The sequence below is a fragment of the Anomalospiza imberbis genome, chromosome 8 (assembly GCF_031753505.1).
Source record: "Anomalospiza imberbis isolate Cuckoo-Finch-1a 21T00152 chromosome 8, ASM3175350v1, whole genome shotgun sequence".
Lineage (NCBI taxonomy): Eukaryota > Metazoa > Chordata > Aves > Passeriformes > Viduidae > Anomalospiza > Anomalospiza imberbis.
In genome coordinates this window covers 7359898-7384947 of record NC_089688.1, presented here as the reverse complement: position 1 = coordinate 7384947, position 25050 = coordinate 7359898, and the positions used below count along the sequence as shown (strand labels likewise).

Below are 25050 nucleotides of genomic sequence, written 5' to 3'. Positions count from 1 at the left end.
TCAGAAGCTCCAAAGTAAAAGGAGAAGAAACACATGGGATGAACCAAGAGGTTACATGAGGGAGTAGAGGTGTCAAAGGAAACCAAAAGCTACTTAAGGTTATAATCTTTTGACAGCTTCTTGTGACAGAAAGAAGGAGGGTGGAAAACATGGGTAAGGCTGTTTGCCAGTAACTGGTGAACACACAGCGTGGTGGTGCTTCTGCGCTATAGTGCTATATATTTTAAAAAGCAATTTTAGAAGGATAACAGGAGTGGTTAATCGTTATTACAAGCTTATTATCAAGTAACTCAAAGTAGGATAAAAACAAAGAAAAAAAAATCAAACCTATTTTTAACCTTTTAATAAAATGTCCTAGGTTTTCTAGCTAGAGCACTAGCTTCAAGATGCAAATGCTATTTGAAACTGGTAACTAACAAAAGCTTTGTTTAGCAAAGGCAATTTCTTCTTATTATATAATATCAAATATGTTGTCCCTCCCCCATCTTTAATATTCTCTTGGTGTTTTATGAAGAATGTAAATTTTACATAGTGGAAACAAATGTGATCCATGCAGCAACATATGGGAATGAAGATGTCTTTTGTCAAAGTGATTTTCACACAATTATTTTTTTAATGATTCAAGTTATTAAATGAATTATAAAAAAGAGCAATATTAAACAATATTAACTTTTGCTTTTATACTTATGCACCAAAATTTAGAATATACTGCTTCTTTTCCTCAACAAATATGAAAACTTCAACAATGAAAATCTGACCAGGAAAAATCCTTAAGAGATACCTATGACTTTGAAGTCAGGATATAAGAAAAATCTCTCAAGTATGACTAGATATACAGGATTGACTTGGATTGACTGTAACTTAAATACTGCAAAAGGTGATTATTTAAAGAGAAGATTTCTAAAGTTTAATTATTTATTTTGAAATAAATGTTTTTACTATTTGTTTACATAGCAGGGCTGCAAAAGAATGGAAGGGTTGCACAGTGGGAAGAACTCTACCCACACACAGCACAGAATCTCTTAAACAGGGCTGAGCTGAGTGAGAGCCAAGGTTATAGAAGTGAGGAATGAAAGGCAGAAAGAGGTACCCAAGAATGAAGGGCCCACTTTACTCACAGAACTCCTCCTCCAGGAGGTTTGTGTGAATTTATCGGCACACGCGCGCACTGCCACTGGAGGTTTTTGACTGTCCTTCTGGCAGTTACATCTAGTGGCCTTAATCACCCCCAAAAAGAGAAAAACAAACAAGAATTAGTTAGAAATTAACCAACTGAGCCTCTTGAAAAGTACAGTCAAGGCCCAGTGTTCAAACATCAAGCAAGACTTGACTGTAGAGCACAATATGATTAAACTGTAGAAACTGCTATTTACAGTGCTGCACAACTGCTGCTTTTCCCAAAGGATACTGGGAAGTAATCCAGAATAAATACTGACTTTTGGAAAGAGTTTTTCCACTTAAATTTCTGAAGCACTGAGTTCTTCAAGTCATCTTTCAGTCATTACAAATGTAAGTTTTACCCATCTACACAGCAGAGTTCTTCTGCTGCCCCAGTTACAGGTTACTCCAGCAATCAGGTACATGACTGAGCAGGGAAGGAGAAACTTGCTTCAAGGAATTTTGGCTGATTGTTAAGAATGAGACTAAGTGTATCCAAAACCCAACACTTACTGCTAAATGCTAACAAACAAGGTAATTTGTTTTGGTATGCTGTGATCTGGGATTCTGCTGTTTAAACAGCAGAGCAAACGGCAAATCTTCATCTTTCAGTTTTGTTTTAGAGGGAATGTTCCCAAGCCAGAGAGGGAGAGGATGAAGGCCACGGATCAGTTTTACTGCACACACCATAAAAGCACATGTTTAACATTTCATTAGAGATTATGGTCACACAGGTACTGCCTCTAGCTATGACAAACATCTATGATGTGCACCTCTTGGCATCTCATCTACCCTGCCTGTAGGATCTTGCTGTGCCTTGAAATGGCTGGTAAATATGGGGCTGTTTTACAAGAATTGTCACAGCAGGTGAATTTAACAATAGCAAATGCAAAGATATACATGGCAAATCCAAACTCAGAACAAGAGCAAAAAGGTAAAAGGCACATGTGACTTTTGCTTGAGGCTTCGTGTTTCCCTGAACCTAATTTATGATGAAGTGACCCATAACTTGTTCCTACTTGGCAGATTTAATCTGAATATTCAACTTGTTTTGTATTGTTTCCTTAAAACACAATCAACTCAGAATAGTACTTTGCTCAGCTTTAAATTCTATGGTGCAATTCTTTTTTAAGATAATGGACAGTAGAGGAAAGGAGTGGGAGAAAAAAAGCAGAAACAAAAACTTTAAGTAGAATGATAGGCCCAATCCTTGTCCATTTTTAAAAGAGTTCAAATGTAGCCTTATCTTTTCCTCACTGTTTTTTCTGGGCAGCTTCTAGAATTTTATGTTCAAAACTGTTTTGAAAATTAAATACTTTCAACACCACTATAAATATCCTTGCTTGGTGCCACACAAAATCATGAGCAGATTATGGAATTAAAGATCCCAGAAGCACAACTGGGAACCCAAACCTACCTTTGTTACAGTGAAAGTGTAGGTAAAAAATAGCTGTCTAAGGTCTCTTAATGCTTTCATCAGTACTGCCTATTGAAGTTGCACTCTGTAGTGCACACCTGGGATTTTGCTAAACATTTTAGATTATACTTACAAGCTGCTGTTCTAATTGGTTGATTGTTTCGTCCTTTTTCCTCAGTTCATCTTTAAGCTGCCTGATCTCATTCAGCAGATCATCCATCTGCAACAGAACAGTGGTTTTGCATAAGGACTGCATGATCTAAGAAACACCTCTACAGGACATACGAGATCAGACATGCCTGGAGGGATGGCAGTGACACAGCACATGCTTTCCTCCTCCTATTCACACAGAGAGGGGCTAAGTGTGAAGAAACTTGACGAAAAGTTCCTTTAAAGGGGCCAAATTCAGCTGACCCACTAATTTTCCAGGGTAAGTAAATCAGCTGCATTTTTGAAGCAGTAATTCATCCATTGTGCAAACAAGTGACATTATGCAGATGAACAGGCCTAGTCAGCAAATACTACCTACAGTCCTGTTTATCAACAACAGAAATTACTGAACTCAGAACAAGCATTAGATTTTAAATGTTCTTCAACTTCATGGAGTATTTATAGCCTTGTTATATTTCCCGTAGGCAATGTTTCCCTCCCATAAATACAGAATTAGTGATCTTTGTACAGTGATTTTATAGTAAGAACCAAGCAATGCTACAAAACCTTACCACCATAGAAAACAGAATGTTACAAGTCTGCAACTATAAAAGATGATTCAACTTGCAATGCCTATTGTGATTTCTTCTGCCTTTAATACTCATTCTAAAAAACAATAAACTTGCCACTGACTTTGTGGGGTTCACTTAGGTTAGCATTTAAATAAAGAAAAAAGCAAGAAGCTCTACTTCAGTAACACACAAGCTTTAGGCGTATTTTCTAAACATAAACAGGTCTTATTCCTTAGAGTCAATCAATGTCATTTACCTTAAAAGTTGACTCAGGTTCTTGTGGTTCTGGACTCGATGGAAGTGAGAATGTGATATCCTGGAGTGACACATTTTCATCATTCTACCAGGGGACAAAGACAAGAACACAAGTTTGAATCACTTGTTGAAACAGCAAGTTTCCTTTCTCCCCCTACACGAAAGCTATCCTTGCTGCAGCCTGTGTACAATGCCCAAATAATGCCCAAGCTACAGACACTTATATTTCATTTCTCTAATTTGATACAACTTTACATCTCCCAGTTTTTTAGTGCTGTTTTGGTTTGGATGCTTTTGGGGTTTTTTTGTTTCTTGGGCTTTTATATAAATTGACTATTAATTTTGAGAACAGTGAAGTTCGCACTGTCCAGCACTCAGTTGTCATCAGTTCTCAAGTAGCTGCTTGTCCCTTCCAGGCCCATGGCCAGCAAGTCAAAGACTGATGAAGCAGCAGTTTACACACCATGTTACAGAGAAGTTCCACCAGAGTGCTTTGAAATAATTTGCACAGTAATACCATAAAAACACAAACATCAGTTACTTCAAAACATTTCTAAAATGCTAGAGGAAAAGTGCAGCAATTAGAATCCTAGAATTACTTTCAGTGTTACAATTTTTTTGCATATTTATATTGTATTTTATATTCCTTGTATGTTATATACAATAAATATTTATTAATATTTTATATTTATATATTTTATATTTTTCTTATATCCCCCAATTTAAAAATTCACCAACATTTTATTTTAAGCAACAATTCAAACAAATACACACACTCAGAAGTGCAGCCATTGATGGTCACAGTTACAATCATGAAAGAGTCATCATGGGAATGGTAAAAAATACAAAACAAGACAAACTATTCCAAGCAAAAGTATCTTGCATGGCTTTTCAAAGCCCTGTACCTCCAATATACCTTTAACTGCTGTTAAAATGCAGGGAAGTGGAGCAATATGACATTCCACAACAGCAGATTAAGACCTGATTGCAAAGAAGGTTAGTATGTCACACACTCCCTTGGTGATTTAAATCAGTACTCCAGGCCTGTGCTACACCTGACTCATTCCCCAGCAAAGCAGGGACAAAGGTCATCTGCAGCAATTCCCTCCCCACTGCTGCAATTACCTCAGTACACATGTAGAGAACACAGGACAACTGGAAAAGAAACAGTTCTAACTCTATCAGTAGGAACTCAAGCCTCCATTTGAACACATGCTAGGATTCATCTATGAAATTTGTCTTGTGCTTTTTGTTTCTTTCTCATTATACTACTAAAATGAAACAGGGGAAATCACCAAAATAGAGTCACCCCTGTACAAAAAAAGAGAATTACCAAAAAAATGACAGAATTAGCAAAGAAAATGCATCTGGTTATATACACATGCTATTTTTGGTAGGCTAGAAATAATACTAAGAAGTATACCAAGATGCCATCAAATTTGGAAACTTGGAGAGAACACCTGCTTTAAATCTTTTGGTAAAGATACAATAAACTTTATGAAGGTATTGCACATCACACTACAACAGCAATATAGAAAACTGCTACTGCTAACATTTTTACAGTAGCAGAACATATTTATTTTGGTATAATCACTTATCCAGAGCAGCGGCAAGTTTATCGAGGTCTACTGAACTTTTACCAAGGTCTAGGGTTTGATTCCCAATTCCAAGCTTTATTCAGTACAAATCATTCAGCTGAATAGACTCCTTTGCTAAAGACATTTCTATAATGATGCAAACAGAAGCTGTGTTAAACAGAAGCTGCCATCAAGCAGAAGGTGCTATTCACCTGCTGCCTGCTTGGCATTCTGAGTGCAGTTTCACCCAGGCCATGTCAATCTCACTGCCACAGCAACAATCTGACAGGTAAACAATCACTTAAATCTAAAATTTGCCAATTTGATTTGCTATTGTTTGTTCATCTCTTTTGGTTCTGTTTCTTTCAAGCACCATTAAGTCACTGAGGTGAACTATTTTGTGGCTAGTAAAAAATAGGTGTAGGAGCAATTTATACAACTTAATGCATGACACATTAACGTCTTTTTATTTGTAACTGTTTCTTTCTCAACTTCAGGCTTCTCATAAACAAAGATGAATCTCTCTTGTGGATCTCACCAGATGCAAAAAGAAAGGAACACAATGAATATGTATTTCAAAGGTACACTAGTGACTTACTGATCTAAAGCCTCAGCAAAATGTACTGATGCATTTAACAATTTTGCACTACATGGTTCACGTTTTCATTCACACCTCTTCATACAAATGAGCCGTATCTGATAAGCTGATAAGCTACACTGGAGAGCTGTGCTTGAAAAATAGAATTTCATTTCCCTTCATGAAAGATAAGTTGAAATGAAACATTTTTTATAAAAACCTGCCTCCCACAGAAAAAAAGAGCTTCAAAGATCTCCCAGTTCTGTGAACTACTTAATGTTTCAGTCCTCCCTACAAGAACAGCAAGTGCAATGCAAGAACAGCAATGCAACCAATGGTTGCAAGTCTTTGCCAGGTTACTACAGAGAATGGTCAATTCTTGCAAAGATCAAAGGCAACAGAAATAGAACAACCTTATTTAAAACTGTATTAACACATTAGCATCCACCCAGAGTAGCAAGTTTATGAAATTAATTGAGGAGGAGGAAGAAATTGTTAAGTTAAGAAGAAAACTTATTTCTTAATAAGCATGCAAATTAAGTACGTTGGTCAATGTTTAAGAGGCATTAACATTTACATGTCAATTATTACTAGAATTAGACTTCCAAAACATTCTCTTCTTACAATACAAAGTTAGCACTCCAGTTAAGCATTAAAGAGAGAATGCTCTCCAGCAGTGCACCTCTCTGTAAATATGGCTGCATTTAGTAGACAAACAAGCTGCATTTTTCACTCCATATAGGTTAGTATAACATCTCTGAGAAGTCAGAAAAGGTTATACTCACTACTGTGAAAACTTTCTAAGCTCTGTATGAGAGAGACTCCTATTGCTGATTTCACTGTCTGAAGGCACAGGAAGATGGCAGAGTGAGGAGTAAGCAGCCAGCAGGTGTTACTGCTGCCACTGTTATCCTGCTCACACAGAGCTCAGCCAAGGCTCTGTTACTCAAAGAACTATTTATTTTTCCAAGCTGAACTGGGAATGCAGCACCAACCCCACGCTGCTGCAGCTAGTTACTAGCAATACTCCAACTAATTTATATCCAGTTATGTGAGCTCCAGTCACAGCAATGAATCCAGTACAGCACATTAAGTCTCCCCAGGAATCTGCTAGGTATACATTCACTACATGCTGTGCTCTACACTAAGTCACGCTACAGCTGATTAGATAATTGTAAAAAACTGAATTTAATTACTAATTCTTCCTATTTTACTGTAACTGTTCCTCTGAGACCTCGTGCCTAAGTCCTGACTACAGCTCTATTCCTACCTATCCAAATTAAATAGTATTGCTGAATGTCACAATTGGAGAAAGGCAACACATAGACTTAAATCTGTAATATTGATGGAGTTAATAGAAGACCTTCTGCTTCCATAATAAAACAGGAGTTTAAAAAGAATTGACTTTGTACCTTGATTTTTTTATGTTTTGCAAGGAGCTGTCTGTGATCCAGTCCTAATTCAGAGTTCAGAATGCTAAAGTTCAACTAATTGTTTTCAAAACTATGATTTCTGTTCAAGAAGTAAAAAAAAAATTGTGGTATTTTTACTCATTCCTGTTAGAATGAAGCTTGATGTTTACAGTAAAGGCTTAACACTTTAATGTAATGAAAAAATATTTCATACAAGTTTTGCCCTAGTTTTTGACTGGATTATACATAGGAGAGTAGCATAAATATTCACAAATCCAGTGATGAGTTTTGGAAGCGGTGAGTCAAAATAGGGTTGGTTTAGGTTAGGAAAATACAGCCATGTATGCCTGACAAAGTGTGAAGGGAAGAATAATACCTGTTATTATGAAACTCACTGTTACAGGGAAGAAGGATCAGGCATTTGTCAAGGCCAGGAGCAAATTTTGAAAAACAGACATATTAGGAGTAACTGCTTCATTCTGTGCATTTAAATTCTTTTTAAAAAGTTAAGCTGAGCTACTTGAGGCAAGGTTTTTATTCTGCAACCTGGCTATTAAAAGCTAGATAAAGATTTTACACATGATACTCTGCAGGGCCACACATTACTTGGCTATAACGTGCAAGCCTTTACACCATGAACCACACACACAGATCATCCATCAAGTTGCCAAATTTTCCTTGTGCTAAAGGCATTAAAAGTCCTAGACAAAGGTTCCCTGCCACCTCTGTATTAATGCCTGGGGCTGTTGGGGGGCACAGTTTATGCAGCCCACCACTTAGACACTGGGTTCTAAGAACACACCTTCCCCTTCTGGCACTGCATTATTTTTGTTACAATTGTTTTTCCCCCTGACAAAATCAGGAATTCATCTCAGTTAGCAGAGGAAGCAAATGCTCTCATTTCCAAAAGGCACAATCACACCCTTGAATTAGCCTCAAGGTTAATTTGCATTTTGTTCCGTTGTGTTTTGTTTTAGTGCCTTACTTTTGAGGCACTAAGTTATTTTCATTACATTATCCTATTAGAAAAGAACAGCAACGAATCTGGTATTGAAATACAACATCACATACTTTTCAATGCTAATCTGTGTATGCCTCCAAAGAAAGTCTCATGGACTGTTTTTTATTATGGTAACAAAGAAATTTTTGTAGCTGATATGCCATACTTCTGCTGAGTCATTCAGCAGCTTACCAACTCCCACAACTTGCCAAGTTTTGAGGTATGTTGAAAAAGCTCCTTAAACGCTTATGACAATTTCGTAACATAAGAAGGTTAAATTTGAACACTTCCAATAGAGATGACCCTGCACGATTTGCTAAGCTTCTTGTCAAAACACAAAGAAAAGACGAAAAGAATGAGGAAAACAAAGCCTTAAGAAAAAGCTAAGAGCACTGACTTGCTGAATGCAAGTTTGATCAATGGGATCAATTTTAGTTTTTTTTTAACTCCCCGGTTTTTTGAATCTTATTGGATAAAAGCTGGTTTTCACTTACACTGATTGTCTTCTTTAATTTGAAGTTTCCTCAGAGAAGTAAATTTTAACATTGAATAAATATTAAAAACTTTAGTATTTAGCATTTTTTGGAGTCAGTAAAGTGCTGACAACGCAGAAAGGTACTACTGAAAATAGCAAAAAAAGGTATAGTCACTTTCTGGAACTTTATAACTCAACGTATAAATGAAACACCAATATCCTAATAAAGCCAAACAGAATATAAGCCCACCTAGGCCCAGTCCCCAGTTTATTTTAGTACTTTAGTCCCTGTGGAGGGCTGACCTGGTGCAGCAGCCTCTTGAGCCTGAGGAGCTGGGTTTTGACGGCGGTGCAGTCCTGCACCATGTGCCGCAGGGTCATCTCGTCCAGCATCACCGTGTTCTCCGGCAGCGCCCGCGGCGCCGCGTAACCACTGCCCGCCCCGTAGCTCTCCAGGGGACCCACGGCAGGCTCCAGGTAGTTTGAACCCCTAAAAAAACCCAAAACAGAAACACACAGAGATGACAAACTGGAGCTAGACAGCGGTTGGTAAACAGGAAAGTGTTATGCAATGTGGGCTATACTCACATACTATGGCACACAGCAGAAAATAAATGAATAAATCAGAAAATGTCAATGCTATTTCACTTTAATACAGAGTTTTCCTTTCCACTCCCAGAGACTCCTCTCAGACTATAAACTACAGTACCCTAAAACCAGTTAGTTCAGCAGAATTTCTATAGACTGTCATTCAACTCTTTAAGGACTATAAAGTTACATTTACTTTACCAACAAATTAAACTGCAAAAAGCTGCCCAAACCTACAAAAGTAGTAAGACATTGCAATGGTTTTCCATGGAACACATAAGCTATTTTTATCAATCAACACATATAATATTGTATCAACACGAGCAACAAGTACTGGGACTGAAAACAGAAGCATAAGTTTTGAAAAGATACTGTTACAACCCTCAGTGGTGCTTCCACTCAGACATACAACTATTCTGAAAATGTTGTACTTGTACTCAATATCACTTGAGATCCCTTACTGCCAAAATGGAATTGCTCACTGGTGCTTTAAATGTTTGTGAGGATATAGAAAAGGGCTTTACCTGCTCAAATCATTTTTACCATGGATATAATGGTCAGTATGGCCAAGATGATAGTGCTCCTGCGTATTCCACCGCTGTTGTGGTGCTCTTTTCCAGAATCCCTCTTGATGCTGTCTCGTATTTCTGTCTTGTCTCTCATAGCGACTCATATTTTCACATTCCTCTACAGAGAGCATAATGGTAAAAAAAATCATAAGACTTGTTCCCAGGACCTTGCAAATAAAATAACTATGCACTGGTAACAGATGCAGTGTAAAGTCTGTGGGGTTTGTTTTGGTTTCTTTAATTGATCCAAAACAATATGCATTTTAGAAGCGTCAAGTGAACTTCTGCAACTATGTCGTATTTTATTAAAACAAACTTGTTACAAGAATAGCAACCTGTAGCAGAAACTGAATAATCCAGCTTTAAGAGTATTTCAACTTTAAATAGAAAAGCATTTGGAGGAGGTAGAGATTATGGCAGAAAATAAATTTAAAAGTAACAATTTCCTATCTCTCTTACAGATGGTATCTCCAGGCCTTTAACAAGTTCTAACAACACACAAACACAGAAAGACAACATTGTAAAAAAAGGCCAGTACTGAATTGCAAAAAGAAAACAGTTCCGTTACTTAAAATACAGCTATACCTCCTCTTATTCACATGGTTTGGTTTTCAGACTCAGAGACATTTAATCTGTATTTATCTGGAAAACCAGCGCGATTTAAAATAAGGAAACCAAACAAGCTCTTTAAAACACCAACTTCTGCAAAGCCACAGGAATTCCACAAACGTCTTAAGGGAACGAACGCTAAATTTGGCAACAGCCCGGAAACGACTGAGAAAGCCAAAACAACTTCTACCCAGGAGTCAGACCCGGCAAAAACAGTCCTAAACTGCTATTCTGTCACCACACCTTGCTCTTGACTTACCCAAGGAGCTTTCCCTCACATTGTCAGTCCTTTCCTGGGAGCAGGAGCACACAAGGGAGCAGTGTTTGCCCCCTGAGCCCCGCTGCGCACACGGCTCCCGAACAGGCCCTCCTTCCTGCTGGGTTCCCAGCCTGCCTGGGGCTGGGAGCCAGCCCAGCGTCACCCTGTGATTTACACGGCCCTCCTCACTCCCTGCGTGCTTGTGCAGCTACAACTGCTTCTATAAATAGTGGCCAAGCAGCATCCCAGGCTCCAAAGTGAAACCAGGAGAGTTTCTGAGGACCTGGAAAGTCTTAAGAGGCTGATGTCAGTGAAGTCACACATAATTATGGAAAAAGTGTTGGCAAAAAGTGCTGTTAAACATTATTAGAACAAGTACTCATATCTTCAATTCAGTTTTTATCACCTAGCAAATAACCAAAAAATTGCATAATAAAATAAACTTATTCACCCTAGCTAACAAGATTTATTTTCCTTTAGCAGTGTCTTTCTACAGGTCATAACACATGAAAATTAATAACAAAATAAGCACTCAGTAAGTTTACAAGCAATTACGATTTTCAGCTTTGGAAAAGTAAATATTGAGACACTGAGTAAAGACAGGTGGAGATTAACCAAGAAGAAGTTTTGCTTTTACAGGTGGTCATGTTTACATAAGGGAAAACCTGGAGGTGGCTTTTGAATTCTTCTTTTCAGATCCTCTTTGCTGCAAATATACAATTTTCAGGATAAGAAGCAGAGATACCCAGTTTATGTCAGACTCATTTTATATGGAAACCCAACCTCTAAAAAAATGTCAAAAGTAGCAGTAATTAGCTTTTAATGTTTTTGTGGTAAACATTTACCTTTAAAAACATGCCCTTCCAGCAGTTTTTAAATTAATAATTTGTAATGGAATTACTGATGCAAATGCAGTGCAGGTTTCATATAAACAAGGAAACTTAGGAGAAATTGATCTACCCTTTAAAATTGTTTCTTAGTTTTTCCTCAACAGAATTAAATTACTCCTACTGAAAGAATACGCCTTAGGCTTGCATTGTTACCCATTCTGGAAAATGAGTAAAAAAGTAAAAAATTCTGACCTGTCAGGGTTGATAAGTTGCATACTTGCAATGTTGTCAATCATTTCCCACAAGCACTTTGAAAAACTCATTCTGAGATTTAAAAGATTATGTGCTGCACTTCACACGTGCACAACATTAAAACACAACGTGCCATCATCATCACAGATGGAAAACTGGTTTATTTACTGTAAATTTGGCTTCATATCTATCATACACACAGGAGTCTTCACCCAGGTAATTCAGAGGTACTCTCCAAAACCCCTGAATTTACTTCAGCAAGCAGCTGAATGTTACACAAAATAAGTAAAGCCCTCTTCCTTTCAGCACCTGTTTGCACTGGGTAGGGCCTGACAGTCTCCACATTCAGTGTTTCTGTATTTGAAGACAGACTGCCCTCCACTGAACTTGGAGGTAAAACTAATACCCATACTCACATAACAGTAGCTCATAATAATAACAATACTCATCAGTCCCATGAGTAGCTCAGGAATAAACAAACCAAAGCCTCAAACGTTTCCAGTCTAAGATTTGAGAAAGTGCAGCTGTAATTTCCTTTATCAAGTTCATTCTATTCTGAATTTGTTCTATTTCAGGGGCATCTAGGTACACCTACCTTCTCTGTGAAAGGTCTGCCAGCACTCTCACTGAAAGCAAGAGTGCATAAAACACAATTTGAAAACACATATCTTAAATTTTACTTCTTCTGCCACCCTGAAGTAGATCGATCAGGAGATATTGTCATTTTGTAAAAGAAAACAATTATTTATCTCAAAGAATTACACTGTCATTCACCAAAGCTAAAAAAAGATACTGTCCCAGCATTTTCAAATATAGCTGAATCATGAGACTGAAAGACTAACTTAAAAATTTGAAATTTTTTCTATAGAAATAATACTAAGAAAAAGACAGCATGAAACGAGGTTGCACTTTTATTCAAGGCAGAACATTTCTATATTCAGATCTTTCTCAAGTGTAAGAGTTGTATTTGGGAAAACAGAAATATCTTCTTTCCTGTATTTCACAAAAGAAAGAGTTGTTACTTTAAAAATAAAACACCCCTACTTGAAGACTGCACTGGTTTATTAAGTCAAGAGTCAGAAGAAAGCAACTCAAAAGTCTCTTATGCCCATGAAGCAGTTTCACAGTGAGATTGCTTGGCTGCCTTACTTACCTTTGTCACGAGGTGGGTCCTCGGGCAGGTCCACATCAAGCATGAGATCATCATCTTCAAGATCACATGAATCAAGATTATTCAAGATATCCTGCAAGAAAGGAAAAGTGAGATACATCTGGCTCCATGATACTTCATATACCCTACTGTCACAAAAAGCTTTGTTACATTTTCATTGTGCAAACATCCAATGTTACCAGCAGCCTCCTCTCCTCAGGGAAGATCAGCCTTATTTGAGATCATCTATACAACAATCATCACACCTCTGCTAATATGACACAGTAACAGTGCTAGATGAAACAAAGATGGATTAAAACATTTTTCTGCCTGATGCCTATGGAATACTCCCAAGACTTTTTTATTCATTAATATCTTGCCTTCTCCGCAGTTGAGAGCATTTTGAAACTCAACTACTTTGTTTATTTGGAATTCAAAAACAGCTTTGTGAAGAGATGATGTTAAATAGATGAGCTTAATTCAGCTTTCATACTGTCACAAAATCATTGAAAGGAACTGAGTGAAACCTATGTTATCTTGACTTTTGGGGACAACAAAGATTCAAACACACTATTATGAGGACCAAACTCTGCTTCTTTTTGCCTTTTAGATTGTGGTTCATATAAAGCTGTTCCTAAAGGGACTAATAAACCATCACATTGCATGGGTATGCTAATGGCACAAGAAAAATGCTCTTTAGTGTTAGTGCTAAATGAATTATACATATTAATTTATTCAGGTAGATTAAAGGACTGCAATGAGGGCAAGCCCAGTCAGTGTTACAAAGAGAGACTGACCAGTCTTGCTTTAAGAACACCAGGAGGAGGAGAAACTGTGGAGGACAAGGCTGTGGAACACCCAGCTCACACCTCAGTCAGACACTGCCAGCGCTGCTGGACAGCCACAGCAGCCTGGGCAGAGAACTCAGACACCCTTTCACCCCATTACTCCAAGAAAACTAAACCCATTAACACCAAGTGACTATCACACACAGCAGGCCTGAGGAAACTCCTATGGATATCCACCTCCAACTCCTGAGTTCCCAGTGAAAGTCATGCCTTTAAGGCCTGAGACCAGGCTCAGGCACCACACACTGGCCTCTATCCTAATAGCAGAAATACAGATTTTTCTTAGGTTTATTGGCTACCCCTAAAAGTGATGTCTGGTACCAATATTGTATAATTTATCAAATATTAAATCAAATAAGTGTTTTATAATTATTTCTCATAGTAACATGATCATTAAATATTTAAATGAACACTGGCATACAGACTACCAACACACTGCAGAACAATATTCCCTTGCAAAGCCACCCCTTTGCTGGCTATAATTTGTTAGATTTGCTTTGTCACAGATGCACAGGTGAAAAGGAAGAACACTAACAGGCATTTGTCTGAAATGTTGCTCCAGCTGTTCTTCAGCAGCCTTTCTACAGCACTCACAAAGCACTACTGTATTTTATTATAAATGGTGACAAGAGCTAAGCATATTTTAAGATTTTTGAGGGGATTTGGGTTGTGACACAGGACATTAAACATTTTGTATTTCTGCAGGACAAGTTATTTATTGACTTAGGAGGGCGACTGTGATATGAAAATAGTTACTATGTACTTTGTTAAACATGAGCAATACAAAAGAAAGATGGAATACTTGAGACAAAACCACCTGTTTTTGTCATATTTCAAAGTCCTATCTGAATTGCTTTGTCCACAAATAGCATACTATGCATTTACAGGAAAAAGCAGCAAAACCTACACAGCAAGGTATTGGAAATAATAATAAATCCAACTATGGAAAAGCTTCACAAAAAAATGGAAGCCATTTAAAGGAAACATGGATTTAATATCTGGGACAACAAAACGCCTGTATATTTTTGCTACTTTTGCTTCCACTTATTCAGGAACCAGGAGTTTTTAAACTAATGCATAGTTTTTCAAACAAGTCTGCAAAATACAGGCAGGCTTGAGAGGCATGCTTATTATTATTTCTATGGCATTATTTCTATGCCATGCTTTCATCTTCCAAATTAGTGTGAACAAGTATTATTTTCTTCTACTGCAAGAACTTTAATGAGCATGAAAATAAAATGGAAACAGTGGCCACAAACACAAAGTGGAAAAGCTTTTCCATCACTGGGCAAATGCATTTAAAAATGCACAATATAAAAACACAATATGGCAGAATGTTTACTAATAAACCGAGATAAGCCACCTTACTATCTTTGAATCAGAACTTTGGAAGTGTAATGGTGTCATAGAAGGTCAGTATTTGAGATTCCAGGCATACTTTCCTGTCAACAGCACATTTCATTATGCTTCCCTAATTACACATTCTTCACCACACTGAGGAAAGGAAACTCCATGCTACAAAAAAAAACCCCACAACTGCAAATACCAAGACTTTGTAATCACTGGGCCATGTGTGAATGCACTTTGAGCATCTCCCCCTGCAAGCTACTTGGGAAACACAATATACAAATAGGTGTCAGCAATGTCATCCTGAAATAGCCATAAGATAAAGTACAAGTTTCATCAGCACACTAGTGCATTTAAAAAAATAAAATTTAGATACTTCCACTGTTATTCTTTTTACTGCATAAGGAACTGCAGGTAATTACATGGGAATAACATAATTAATAATGTATGCTTAACAGCAATTAGCATCATGAAATGATTCAGGGCAATGAGCTCAAACAACAGGAAATAAAGAAATTCTTTCCAAGTGCATCAGCTCCAACCCTACAGAATATTACATGTTTCAGCAATTATTATAAGTTACAGAAAAAGAAGAATACAATTCTACTTGTATAGGCGAAAAGAGTAATGTATATTAAAAGGGGTATCATTTTCACAAGGCTGATTCAGCACTAGATTTTCAAGCTGGTACAACCTAGGAAGAAATTGAGTTTGGGACTGTGAAATCCCAGGTCCAACTACAGTGCTGTCCCCAAGCTCTCTCTCCACAAAGCTTTTCCACTGGACACAGGCAGCGGTGCTTTGCTGGCTTCCTGCAATAGAACAGGGAAAGCATGAGTCCTGGTGTAAGAACTGAGTAACTTGAGCACCCCAGTGCAGGACACCCTCATATTGCATAAGGAGAAGGGAAAAGGCTAAAAGGGTAAGGCACACCACCTGTGTCATACAACTTTCAGCAAGTTCACTTCAGTGTTCTGCAAATCAGAGTGATTTCAGTGATTGTCCTCAGATGCTGTGTTTTACCACAAGTTCAGCAAGCACACACAAGAGCTCACCCACAACAGCTTGGGATTTAACCCAGTTTGTTGGAGGCATGGAGCCCAGCACCCCTTTCTAGAGGCATACAACATGCAGACCACTGCTTTGAAGGCTGGGGAACTCTATGAAGAGCTGTTTTTTCTGAAGCAAAATGTCAGATTTCTTCGTAAAGCAATGTTCACCATAATGAACTGGAGTGCAAAATATTCTTTTCAAAAAGATAATTTCCAAAAATTCCTCATGCAATATGCTTTTTCTTAAATTGAAGAGTGCTATTTTTCAGTCCACCAACCAACCTGAGATCAATTTAGCTTAACAGCTGAACCTAGGCAAGAGACCTGATTCTCAGCTTTCCCACTTTTGCACTAAGTATTGTGAGGTTATAATGCAACCAAAGTAAAGCACAAAGTGCCCAAAATAGAAGACAGATAGGTAACTGCATTTTCTCCCTACTAAACATAAAAATGTTGACCAGTGAAATTTTATAACACCATGTGGAATTAAAATTAACACAGTAGAATTAAAAAAACAATGAAGTCAGGCATTGAGGTTAGTGCAGAAATGCAAAGTGCTCAACTAATTTCAGAGAGTGTTACCAAAATTGAGAAGAGACAGAGCTCCGAGTACCAGTGCCAGGTTAGGCTATTTTGCAGGAAAAGCAATTGCTTTGAGGGAGTCATGAACTGGTGGTGAGCATTAGGAGCAACATTTTATCTGTTTCCATAACTCACAATCTCAAACCTCACTTGTTTGTTCCACCTTTAGGAAGCAGACAGCTAAAGGAAAATAACTAATTGTTTTTATTACTGATTTAGTGACTTAGGTCTTGCTTTTGATGATGCTGAAAACAGACCACAGTAGAAGATAAGCATGAGTAAAGGGAAAGAGCTCCAGGAGAATCGGGCCAAAAAACTCAAGTGAAGCATTCGAGAGTAGCACCAAAACTAAGAAACCATCATTTCAGGTGCTTGAGGAATGAAAAAAAGGAAGTGGCTTTTAAAAACAAACAGAAAACAGACTGGGTAAATCAGTCATCTGAAGGGCAGCTAAAGAATAACTGCCAAAGTCAAACACAAGGCAAGGCTGACAGAAGAAAAGAGGGAAACCTCCAGGGTCTTTTTCAATGCTATTTTCAGCATTTGACAACATCAGAGAGATAAATAAAGAAACAGGAAGTCTCCAAAATGGCAACGTTATATAGGAACTGAACAGAACTCCTAAGTGAAGGCAGAAAACACAGACAGGAAAAGCACTGTAGTATAGGGCTGAAGAAGAAAACCCACTGTAAATGCAGTCCTTAAAACAGAGAAAACCACCCAGGGAAGAGGTGGGATAGAACTCTGCAGGTTACCAAAGACAGGATAGCAAAGGAGTACACTGTACAAATCACATTGAAGATAATTAGGCCAAACGGCCAAACAAGTATTTTGTAATTTTGTCCATGCTCTGTAACTGAAGGTTGCTGTGGCAACATATGTAACAACTTGGTTTAGAAAATCCAAAACATTTTTGGTTTAACTGTTAAGTAGAACGGTCTTAAAGATTTACTGTTCTTGAAAACATTTTTACAGAGGCATTGTATGCTCTGCCTAGGTTTACTGAAGGTATAGAGGAATTCATTATTAACTTATTACATGCTGTATCTAAAGCATCTATACTTGCTGGGTTTTAAATTTTTTTAAAAATAAAATCAGATGTCAGACTGTGTAAAAAATCTGCAATTCAATAACACAATGAAAGAAGACAACGAGGAAAACCAGAAATATTAGCCATTCTGTTGGGACTTCACTAATTCATAAGCAACAGCACTTTCAAACACACGGTCCAAGCTACACCCACTGCCACATGCAGTATTCCTTGACTGCCATCTAGCCTCCAGCATTGAGGAAAGCTGAAAGGGGGAAGCACTGTAACCATCTTTCTATAGAATTCCAGCAAAATTTAAGAAGATTTTCTATTTTTTGTTTTCTTTTTAATAGGCTGGTGCCTTTAAATAGAGTGGTTCCTGTTTGCCTTCAAACACAATCATAGTAAGCAGTCAGCACTGAGCATAAACAGTGACAGAGGAAGAGCAGGGGAGGAGGAAAAGCAGTTCTTCCTACTCACCGCTTCCAGTCTGTTTGCACAAAAAGGCTACCAACACCAGAGGTTCAGCATTGCTTTTACAGTTTATCTAACCAACAACAGAGCAATTTACCCTATTAAGCAATGTGCAATTGCTACAGCTACTCTTAACTCGCAGAAATGATTGTGAATGAGTCTCACTTCACTGACCTGCACTTGTATTGAATGTACAATGTTTGGTTTAAGGAAAATATAGATGCTTCAAATAATTCCCAGCTGAGAAAGGAACCAAACAATAACCTCAGAGGAACAGCTTGGGCACAGCTGTACCAGGAGCTCAGTTGTTTCCTCCGTGCAAGAGTTTTAATTCTACCCTAGCAAGACTTTTGGAGTAACCTGACTATAACAGTTACACAGCATTAATATGTTCTATTCTTACACAGTCAGCTTAATATATTTGTTTCTAATTAAAACCAAAACAATCCTCCGAGCCACTTTGGGGTGATTCTATTTTGACCAATCTCTCCATGAGCTGCTAACAACATGGGAAGTGTTCCCTCACTTACTGCACTACTGCAGAAGTGTGTTTATGCCACATCATCCTGATACATTTCCACAGCATCAGCCAAGAGCACAAGAGCTCAGAACCAGCTCACACGTGGATATGCAGTTACCAACTCATACAGAAAATGTCCCTTACAAGCCTAGGAAATGAACCAAGTGCTAACTTCTACCAGTGTTTGCTCACACACACCACCACAGCAGCTGCTACACTCTCTCTACAGCACAAACCCAAAGGTGTAATTAATGGATGCCATGAACAGAACACAAGTCCAAATGAATTGCCTTCCTTGGTTTCTCCAGCCAAAACAGCCTGAGAAGATTTACTGTGTCGGTTCTGAAGGAAGCGGCTCTCAAAGGCATATAAGCTTTCCCATCCCAAAGGAAAAAAGGTAATTTGCCATAAAAGGTTGTTCACAAAATATCATGTCTCTCAGACCAGTATCACAAGAGGTTTGTGCACTGTAATAGTCATATTACCTCCTAATAATGTTTGACAGCAGGGACACCTACATAACGCAGGACAGACAGAAGCGTCATCTCATTAAGTAATTCAGTTTCTCACCACCTCCCCTTGCTGCTATAGTTAAACTCAGAAACTGAAGACTGGAGCAGAGGTATGACAGTAGATGGTGGCTATTTTCACTCTAAAATCAGTCTCTAATCTAATGACATTTCCTTTCTCTGCCATGAGCAGAAAAGTGCCCGCCAGCACACTCCACCAAAGGAATGGCTGAGGAGCTGACAGAACGCACTGAAATGAGTTTGTGCTCTTAGTTCTGCATTGACAAGCATCAATACAGACTGTATTTTTCACAGCAGTTGCAGTTTTCTACTAAAAACTTAATGGTGGAAATATTACTCAAGGACGTTCTCCCATTACTTCAGTATGTTCACAAATATTATCTGTTCATAATGAAGATTACAGGCAAAAAGATGACACTGACTTTTGAGGCTTTGAAATCAGGACCAAGTGATCTAGTGGTTTTTAGGCATAGGCTTCTTAGAAATTAAGAAGATGAAAAACAAATGCCACAGATTTCTGTACACGCATTATTGGAAAAATGAAAACTATGAAGTCAGAACAGTACAATTTAAGTAAATGAGAATAATTTTCATCAGATTCTGGAACACGACATGAAGATATTGGGACAAAAGAACCTGGAACGTAGACAAGAATTTAGAAGCTTAAATGAAGGTTACCAATTACAGCAATGTCCAATAAGCAGCTTCCAATGAAAAATAGCTTTCAAGGCTGATGTGTATTAGATTCCAATCCCAGAATCACTATATATATATATATATATATATATATATATATATATATATATATATATATACACACACACACCTGAGCAGGAAGTTTGACCACAGAAATGGCAGCTTCCCAGACAATGTATTTCCAATAAATCTTTCTATATCCCAAGTAAAAATTCACATATTGTTTGCCATTTTCTAGAATGTATCAATAAAAGATAAAACCTCACAGAAGACCTCATGTACTACTGTGATATCTCTTGCCAAGAGATATATTGGCTTAACCCAAAAGTCAGGCTTTCAGGTAAAGGAGTGTGAAGGTTCAATGAGTTATTAAATTTGTCCTACAGGACTGAATTTCTTTGGTGAGGAAGGTAAATAATGAAAATTCTCTGAGCAGAAGCAAAAAACAGAACTCAGTGCTACCATTCCACATTAGTGATGCTACATGTTCTCCATCCATGAAAGGTGTTCTCTGCTATGTTGGGCACGGAGGGAAATGTTGAAGGAGGGACAACACAAAATGCAGAGTATCTGACTCTCTCTGGGTTTGCTCTCAGTCACCCCCAAGAGGTTCACTGACACTCTGTACACTGCAGTGTACCCACACCCAGTGAGGAGCATCTGCCATTGAGGATTTCTATCACTGCCCATACACACCTCCACACCTGCATGACGTGACTTTTGAAGTGCATTTACCTTGGTTTGTTTGAATACCTCCTGGGCAGACAAAATCACCTCCCTCCCTTCACTGGCACTACAGTCACATGCACATTCTCACAGTCTCATTCCTCTGACACACTGATGAATCCTGGTATCCCCTCACACACCTGAAGAGAGAGGTTGCCCAGTTTCCTCCTCCATGGCTCTGTTCTGTCACAACAGTGGCCAAATAAAACCTGGCAGCTGCAAGAAAACTAAAATCTGAGGTTTTACAGGCTTGGTAGGCAACAAAAAGGCAACAGCTACTTCAAAATCCAAATCATCCCAACATAGGTATATAACAAGATTTCCTAAGACTATAACAATTATACTTCATTAAATAACTATACCACAAAAACAACGTCTTCCCTCTCTTTCTAATCTCACTAGAGTATTGGGCATCTAATAGTGTCATCAGTTCTCACTGTATCACATTCACTAGCAAAAAAAAAATTAAAACATGTCTAATGACATTCAAAATTGGAAGTGTGTATTTATTAATGCCATAATGAATTATAGTCAAAAAGGCACTGATTGAGGTGAAATCATGCTCTGCTTTTAGGCACAGAACAAACTCAGACACTTCTTTAAGAAGTGCTCACCAGAAGTACACAAATTACTTTCAGGAACCATCATGGGAACACAAAATGCAATTAATTCTCTTTATTAACCTCAACTTTTATATTCTAAGAAAGGAGGAAATGCAGTAAGTCAACACTGTTCATTTGAGTACAGCCTGTCAAGAAATATGTGTCTTTTTAATGCTGTCCTCTGCTTTGAGTAAGATCTTCATTGTTCTTTGAAAGATGCAAAGAGAAAAAAGAACTGAATTTCAACTGGCTCATCAGATGAAAGGTTTTTAATGTGTGCTTCTTGTAACAAGCTTGCACCTGAAGAACTCATATCATGACTATTCTTTTAGAAAGTTATAGCAAAAAAAGAGAAGTTTGTGTTAAGAAAAGCTGATATACTTTTTACATTGTCTTAAGCTTACTTGCACCTTTATTTTCATTACAGCTGTAACCAAACATTGCGAAGTCTAAAAAGCCCAGCTTCTCATGGAACAAGAATTAAGTGTTTTGGCATTAACCCCCTTAAAAGAAAGTTCAACTAAAGAAAGGAAGATGTGTAGAAGGCAGTATCAAGAAAGTATAATAAATGGAAATAAAATAATAAAGGAAATAAATGTATTAGAACTACACACATTACAAGTATGAATTCACGTTAATAAATTACTCATTTGAGAAGTCAGATTAGCATTTTCAACCTTACTATAGAGTCATTTTGAGAAGTGAATTATTTTAAAAAATTAAGGTAATTAACACTAAATTACTTGTAAATAACTACTGAAAGAAATTAATAACTGAACTAAACAATTCTATTTTAGCAAGTTCATATTCTCTAAGAAGTAGAGCATATTTCACTGAGTACCAATGTTTCAGGAGCCAAAAAGCATTCTGCCCAGTAATTCAGAACTGCCCTTGCCCAAGTTACAATCACAAAGGGGAAAAAAATATAACAAATAACAACAACAAAAAATCTTATAAGATTTCAAAAATTGCCTTGAAGAAGAGAAAAATGTAAAGGATTTATACTTCAGCTAAAATTCTGGCCATGTGTCAAACTGATTCATTCCAGTGAGATCCAGATTTCATCCCAAGAGCAATTAAATTCTCAGCAAAGCAGTTAAAACCCATCTGTCTCCTCAAGCCAGATTTCAATTATTATTCCATAATCCTATGCCCTTATAATTACATTGATGTTCACTCTGCACATACCCAAAAATACAGGCTTTATTTACTTCAGGAAAAATGAACACAGTGCAAAGATTCACATTGCTACTGAAGCCTACAAGAAAAAGAGTACAGGGAACACTCTGAAAGCTTCCTGTCCAAACCTATTGGCCCAAATGAAATTGCTGGAAAAGAAATGAAAAAAACCCCAGAATTACATCACAAAAGCCTTCTTCTCTCGAGAATATTACAGAAAGAAACTAAAACTATTGGAATGTTTTCAGTTTAAAGTTTTACTTCTTGCAGACTTTGAGCACTAGAATATTGTAGCATCTTTAAAAGAAACAGATACCTCAGAACAAGAGAGCTGTACTACCTATCCTTCTCAATGTAAATAAGGACTTGCACTTGCCAAAAACATTCAAAGCTTCACTCTGAACAAACACATATTAAAGCTTCTGTTTCTCATGTGTCTACTTAATGTGGAGAGAAAAAACACCTCAAACCCTACTACAGCAAGAGAGGGCAAGCAAAGGAGCTGTGGAACTCCAGTCAGGATGCCTGTTTGAGGCTACGTTGCTTACATGTATGGTAAACAGTATTTTCAGACAAAAATTACTGAAAACAAAAATATAGCAAGACTCAACTACAACCAGGAGTAGTACCTTGCACTGCTGAGCAGCTTTCTGCCATGAAGCAGTAAAGGAACTAGACATTGCAGTCAGTGACTAAAACCCAGGACAGGAGCAAACAGTACAGCTAAAATCAAGTGATAAATACTGCCCTTCCTGCTAATTTACAGAGCATCAGTCTGCTCACACACAACTGAGATTGGTGCTCAGCGGCAAAGAGAGCTGCTGGAAAGACTATAAAGGGCACCAACAAAATCAGTGCTTAGAAATTTGAAAGCAGCTCAGCACTAAGAAAGTTATCCAAGTGATTTGTTGACTTTGAAAGTGGAAATTGAACAACAGGGACAGTGGAATTAGTTATTTTCTGTTAAGCAATTAGACAATAAAAATATTTTCATCCTTACACAAACCCCACACATTCCTACCAAGCTCTAAGTCCTCCCTGTGATATTATTTAGATCTGTATGACTCTTAAACTTCCAACACATTTTCTCCACAGCTGTTCACTCAGTTAGTAAAGAACAGGAAGACTGTACTAGAAGAAGCCAAATTTTCTTTTATTCTTCATCCTCATGTCTTTAAAACCAAGATGTACTGAGAATAGCAAAGAGATTGGCTTTTCTGCTCCCCAAAAAGGAACTATGAGCGTCGGAGGCCAGCAAGTTCCTGCTGCTACCTTCCTTTGCTGGTTCTCATTTCAGAAGCCCAGTTAAAAACCCTTTTGCAAAAGCTGCCCTTCCAAAGATGATCCAAACACTCCTAAACTAAGATCACCCAATGGCAGCTGCACTGCCATCCACAAAAAAGCTTAGGAAATGCATTTACCATTTAGTATTTGTTGATACTAAGAAGGATACAGCTTAAAAGACTACCAAAACAACAGCAGGATGGAAATGAAGGAGAAAAAGGCCAATTGTGCAGTAAACATGACCAATTACTCAGCACACAGCTCCCTGAATTGTCACTCAACCACATTGCTTCTACTCACCTCAGCCTGGTGCCACAGGAACTCCAGAACTACTGCTTTGGTGACTGCCCTGGAAATACTAAATGCAAGGGACAGGCAGGCTGGCATTAGCCCAAGCACTCCAAATTCTTAAATCTGACTCTCATCAATTGGATTTTGACACACAGATATGAACTGCTTTTAACTCACCACACTAGAGGATAGAAACTGCATAATTTGATCACGTATCTCCTAGCACTCAAAACATCTGACGTGTTGACTAATCACAATAATTATTCCCAATGCCTTCACTTTTTTGTCTTTATACTCCCTGCTTGCAGAGAAAAGGAAAAACATGGAACAAAAGCTTACAGTAACCTACACAAAAGCAGTTCTCCAGAAAGAATGAAAAACTGCGTCAGAAATTCTTCCACATCTTCAGATTAGAAAAGATCACTGTTCAATCTTTAGGCTAAAGAAATCAAATATATCATAATTTCTACCAAATCAACAAGTACGGGGAGAAAAAAACCCCAGCCACTACTAAGAGGCAATTCAACAATTCAGAGTTACATTTTTCTCCCTCAAAACCCAAGCTACTGAAAATACATTTCTGCCTTGCAAAAATAAAACATGCTATTGATGCTTTTCTCATTCAGATAAGTGTCACAGTACAATAAGCACTGAAATTCAGGAAAAGTATTAACAGGATAAAAAAATCAAAATGGGTAGAAACAACACGTGATCATCTAGATTCAACATCAAGTCTTAAAATCTCCTTTCTCCACTTCCTCAAAAACTAGTAAATACATTCTTCCATTCTTAAGGCCTCTCTAAAAACTCCTTACTTTCAAAAAACAAATAAATAATACAAAATAGTGAACAAGAATATTAAAGGCTTCTAATGTACCTCTGCTCCACATGTGCTTACAACAGCTTCTGTCAATCAGTACATTGATTCAACAGGAACTCATACCCACACACAAATTAATTCACAGGGGCTACATGTATCAAAACCTAGATATATGCTCCAAAAGCACACTGAAAGTAGTGTCTTCCATTTGTTTGTTAC

At 37.7% G+C, this 25050-nt stretch overlaps 1 protein-coding gene across 7 annotated transcripts in view; it reads right to left on the bottom strand.

The window, feature by feature from the left end:
• Positions 1–25050, bottom strand: part of CCSER2 (coiled-coil serine rich protein 2) — a 58118-nt gene that overhangs the window by 17465 nt on the left and 15603 nt on the right. For all 7 annotated transcript variants that reach the window (XM_068197174.1, XM_068197176.1, XM_068197177.1 and 4 more), the window contains 6 exons: positions 12854–12944; positions 9706–9868; positions 8897–9083; positions 3554–3637; positions 2709–2795; positions 1119–1217 (listed from right to left, as the gene is read on the bottom strand). In XM_068197174.1, coding sequence (XP_068053275.1) covers positions 1119–1217; positions 2709–2795; positions 3554–3637; positions 8897–9083; positions 9706–9868; positions 12854–12944 — 711 coding nt within the window. The remainder of the gene's footprint in view (positions 1–1118; positions 1218–2708; positions 2796–3553; positions 3638–8896; positions 9084–9705; positions 9869–12853; positions 12945–25050) is intronic.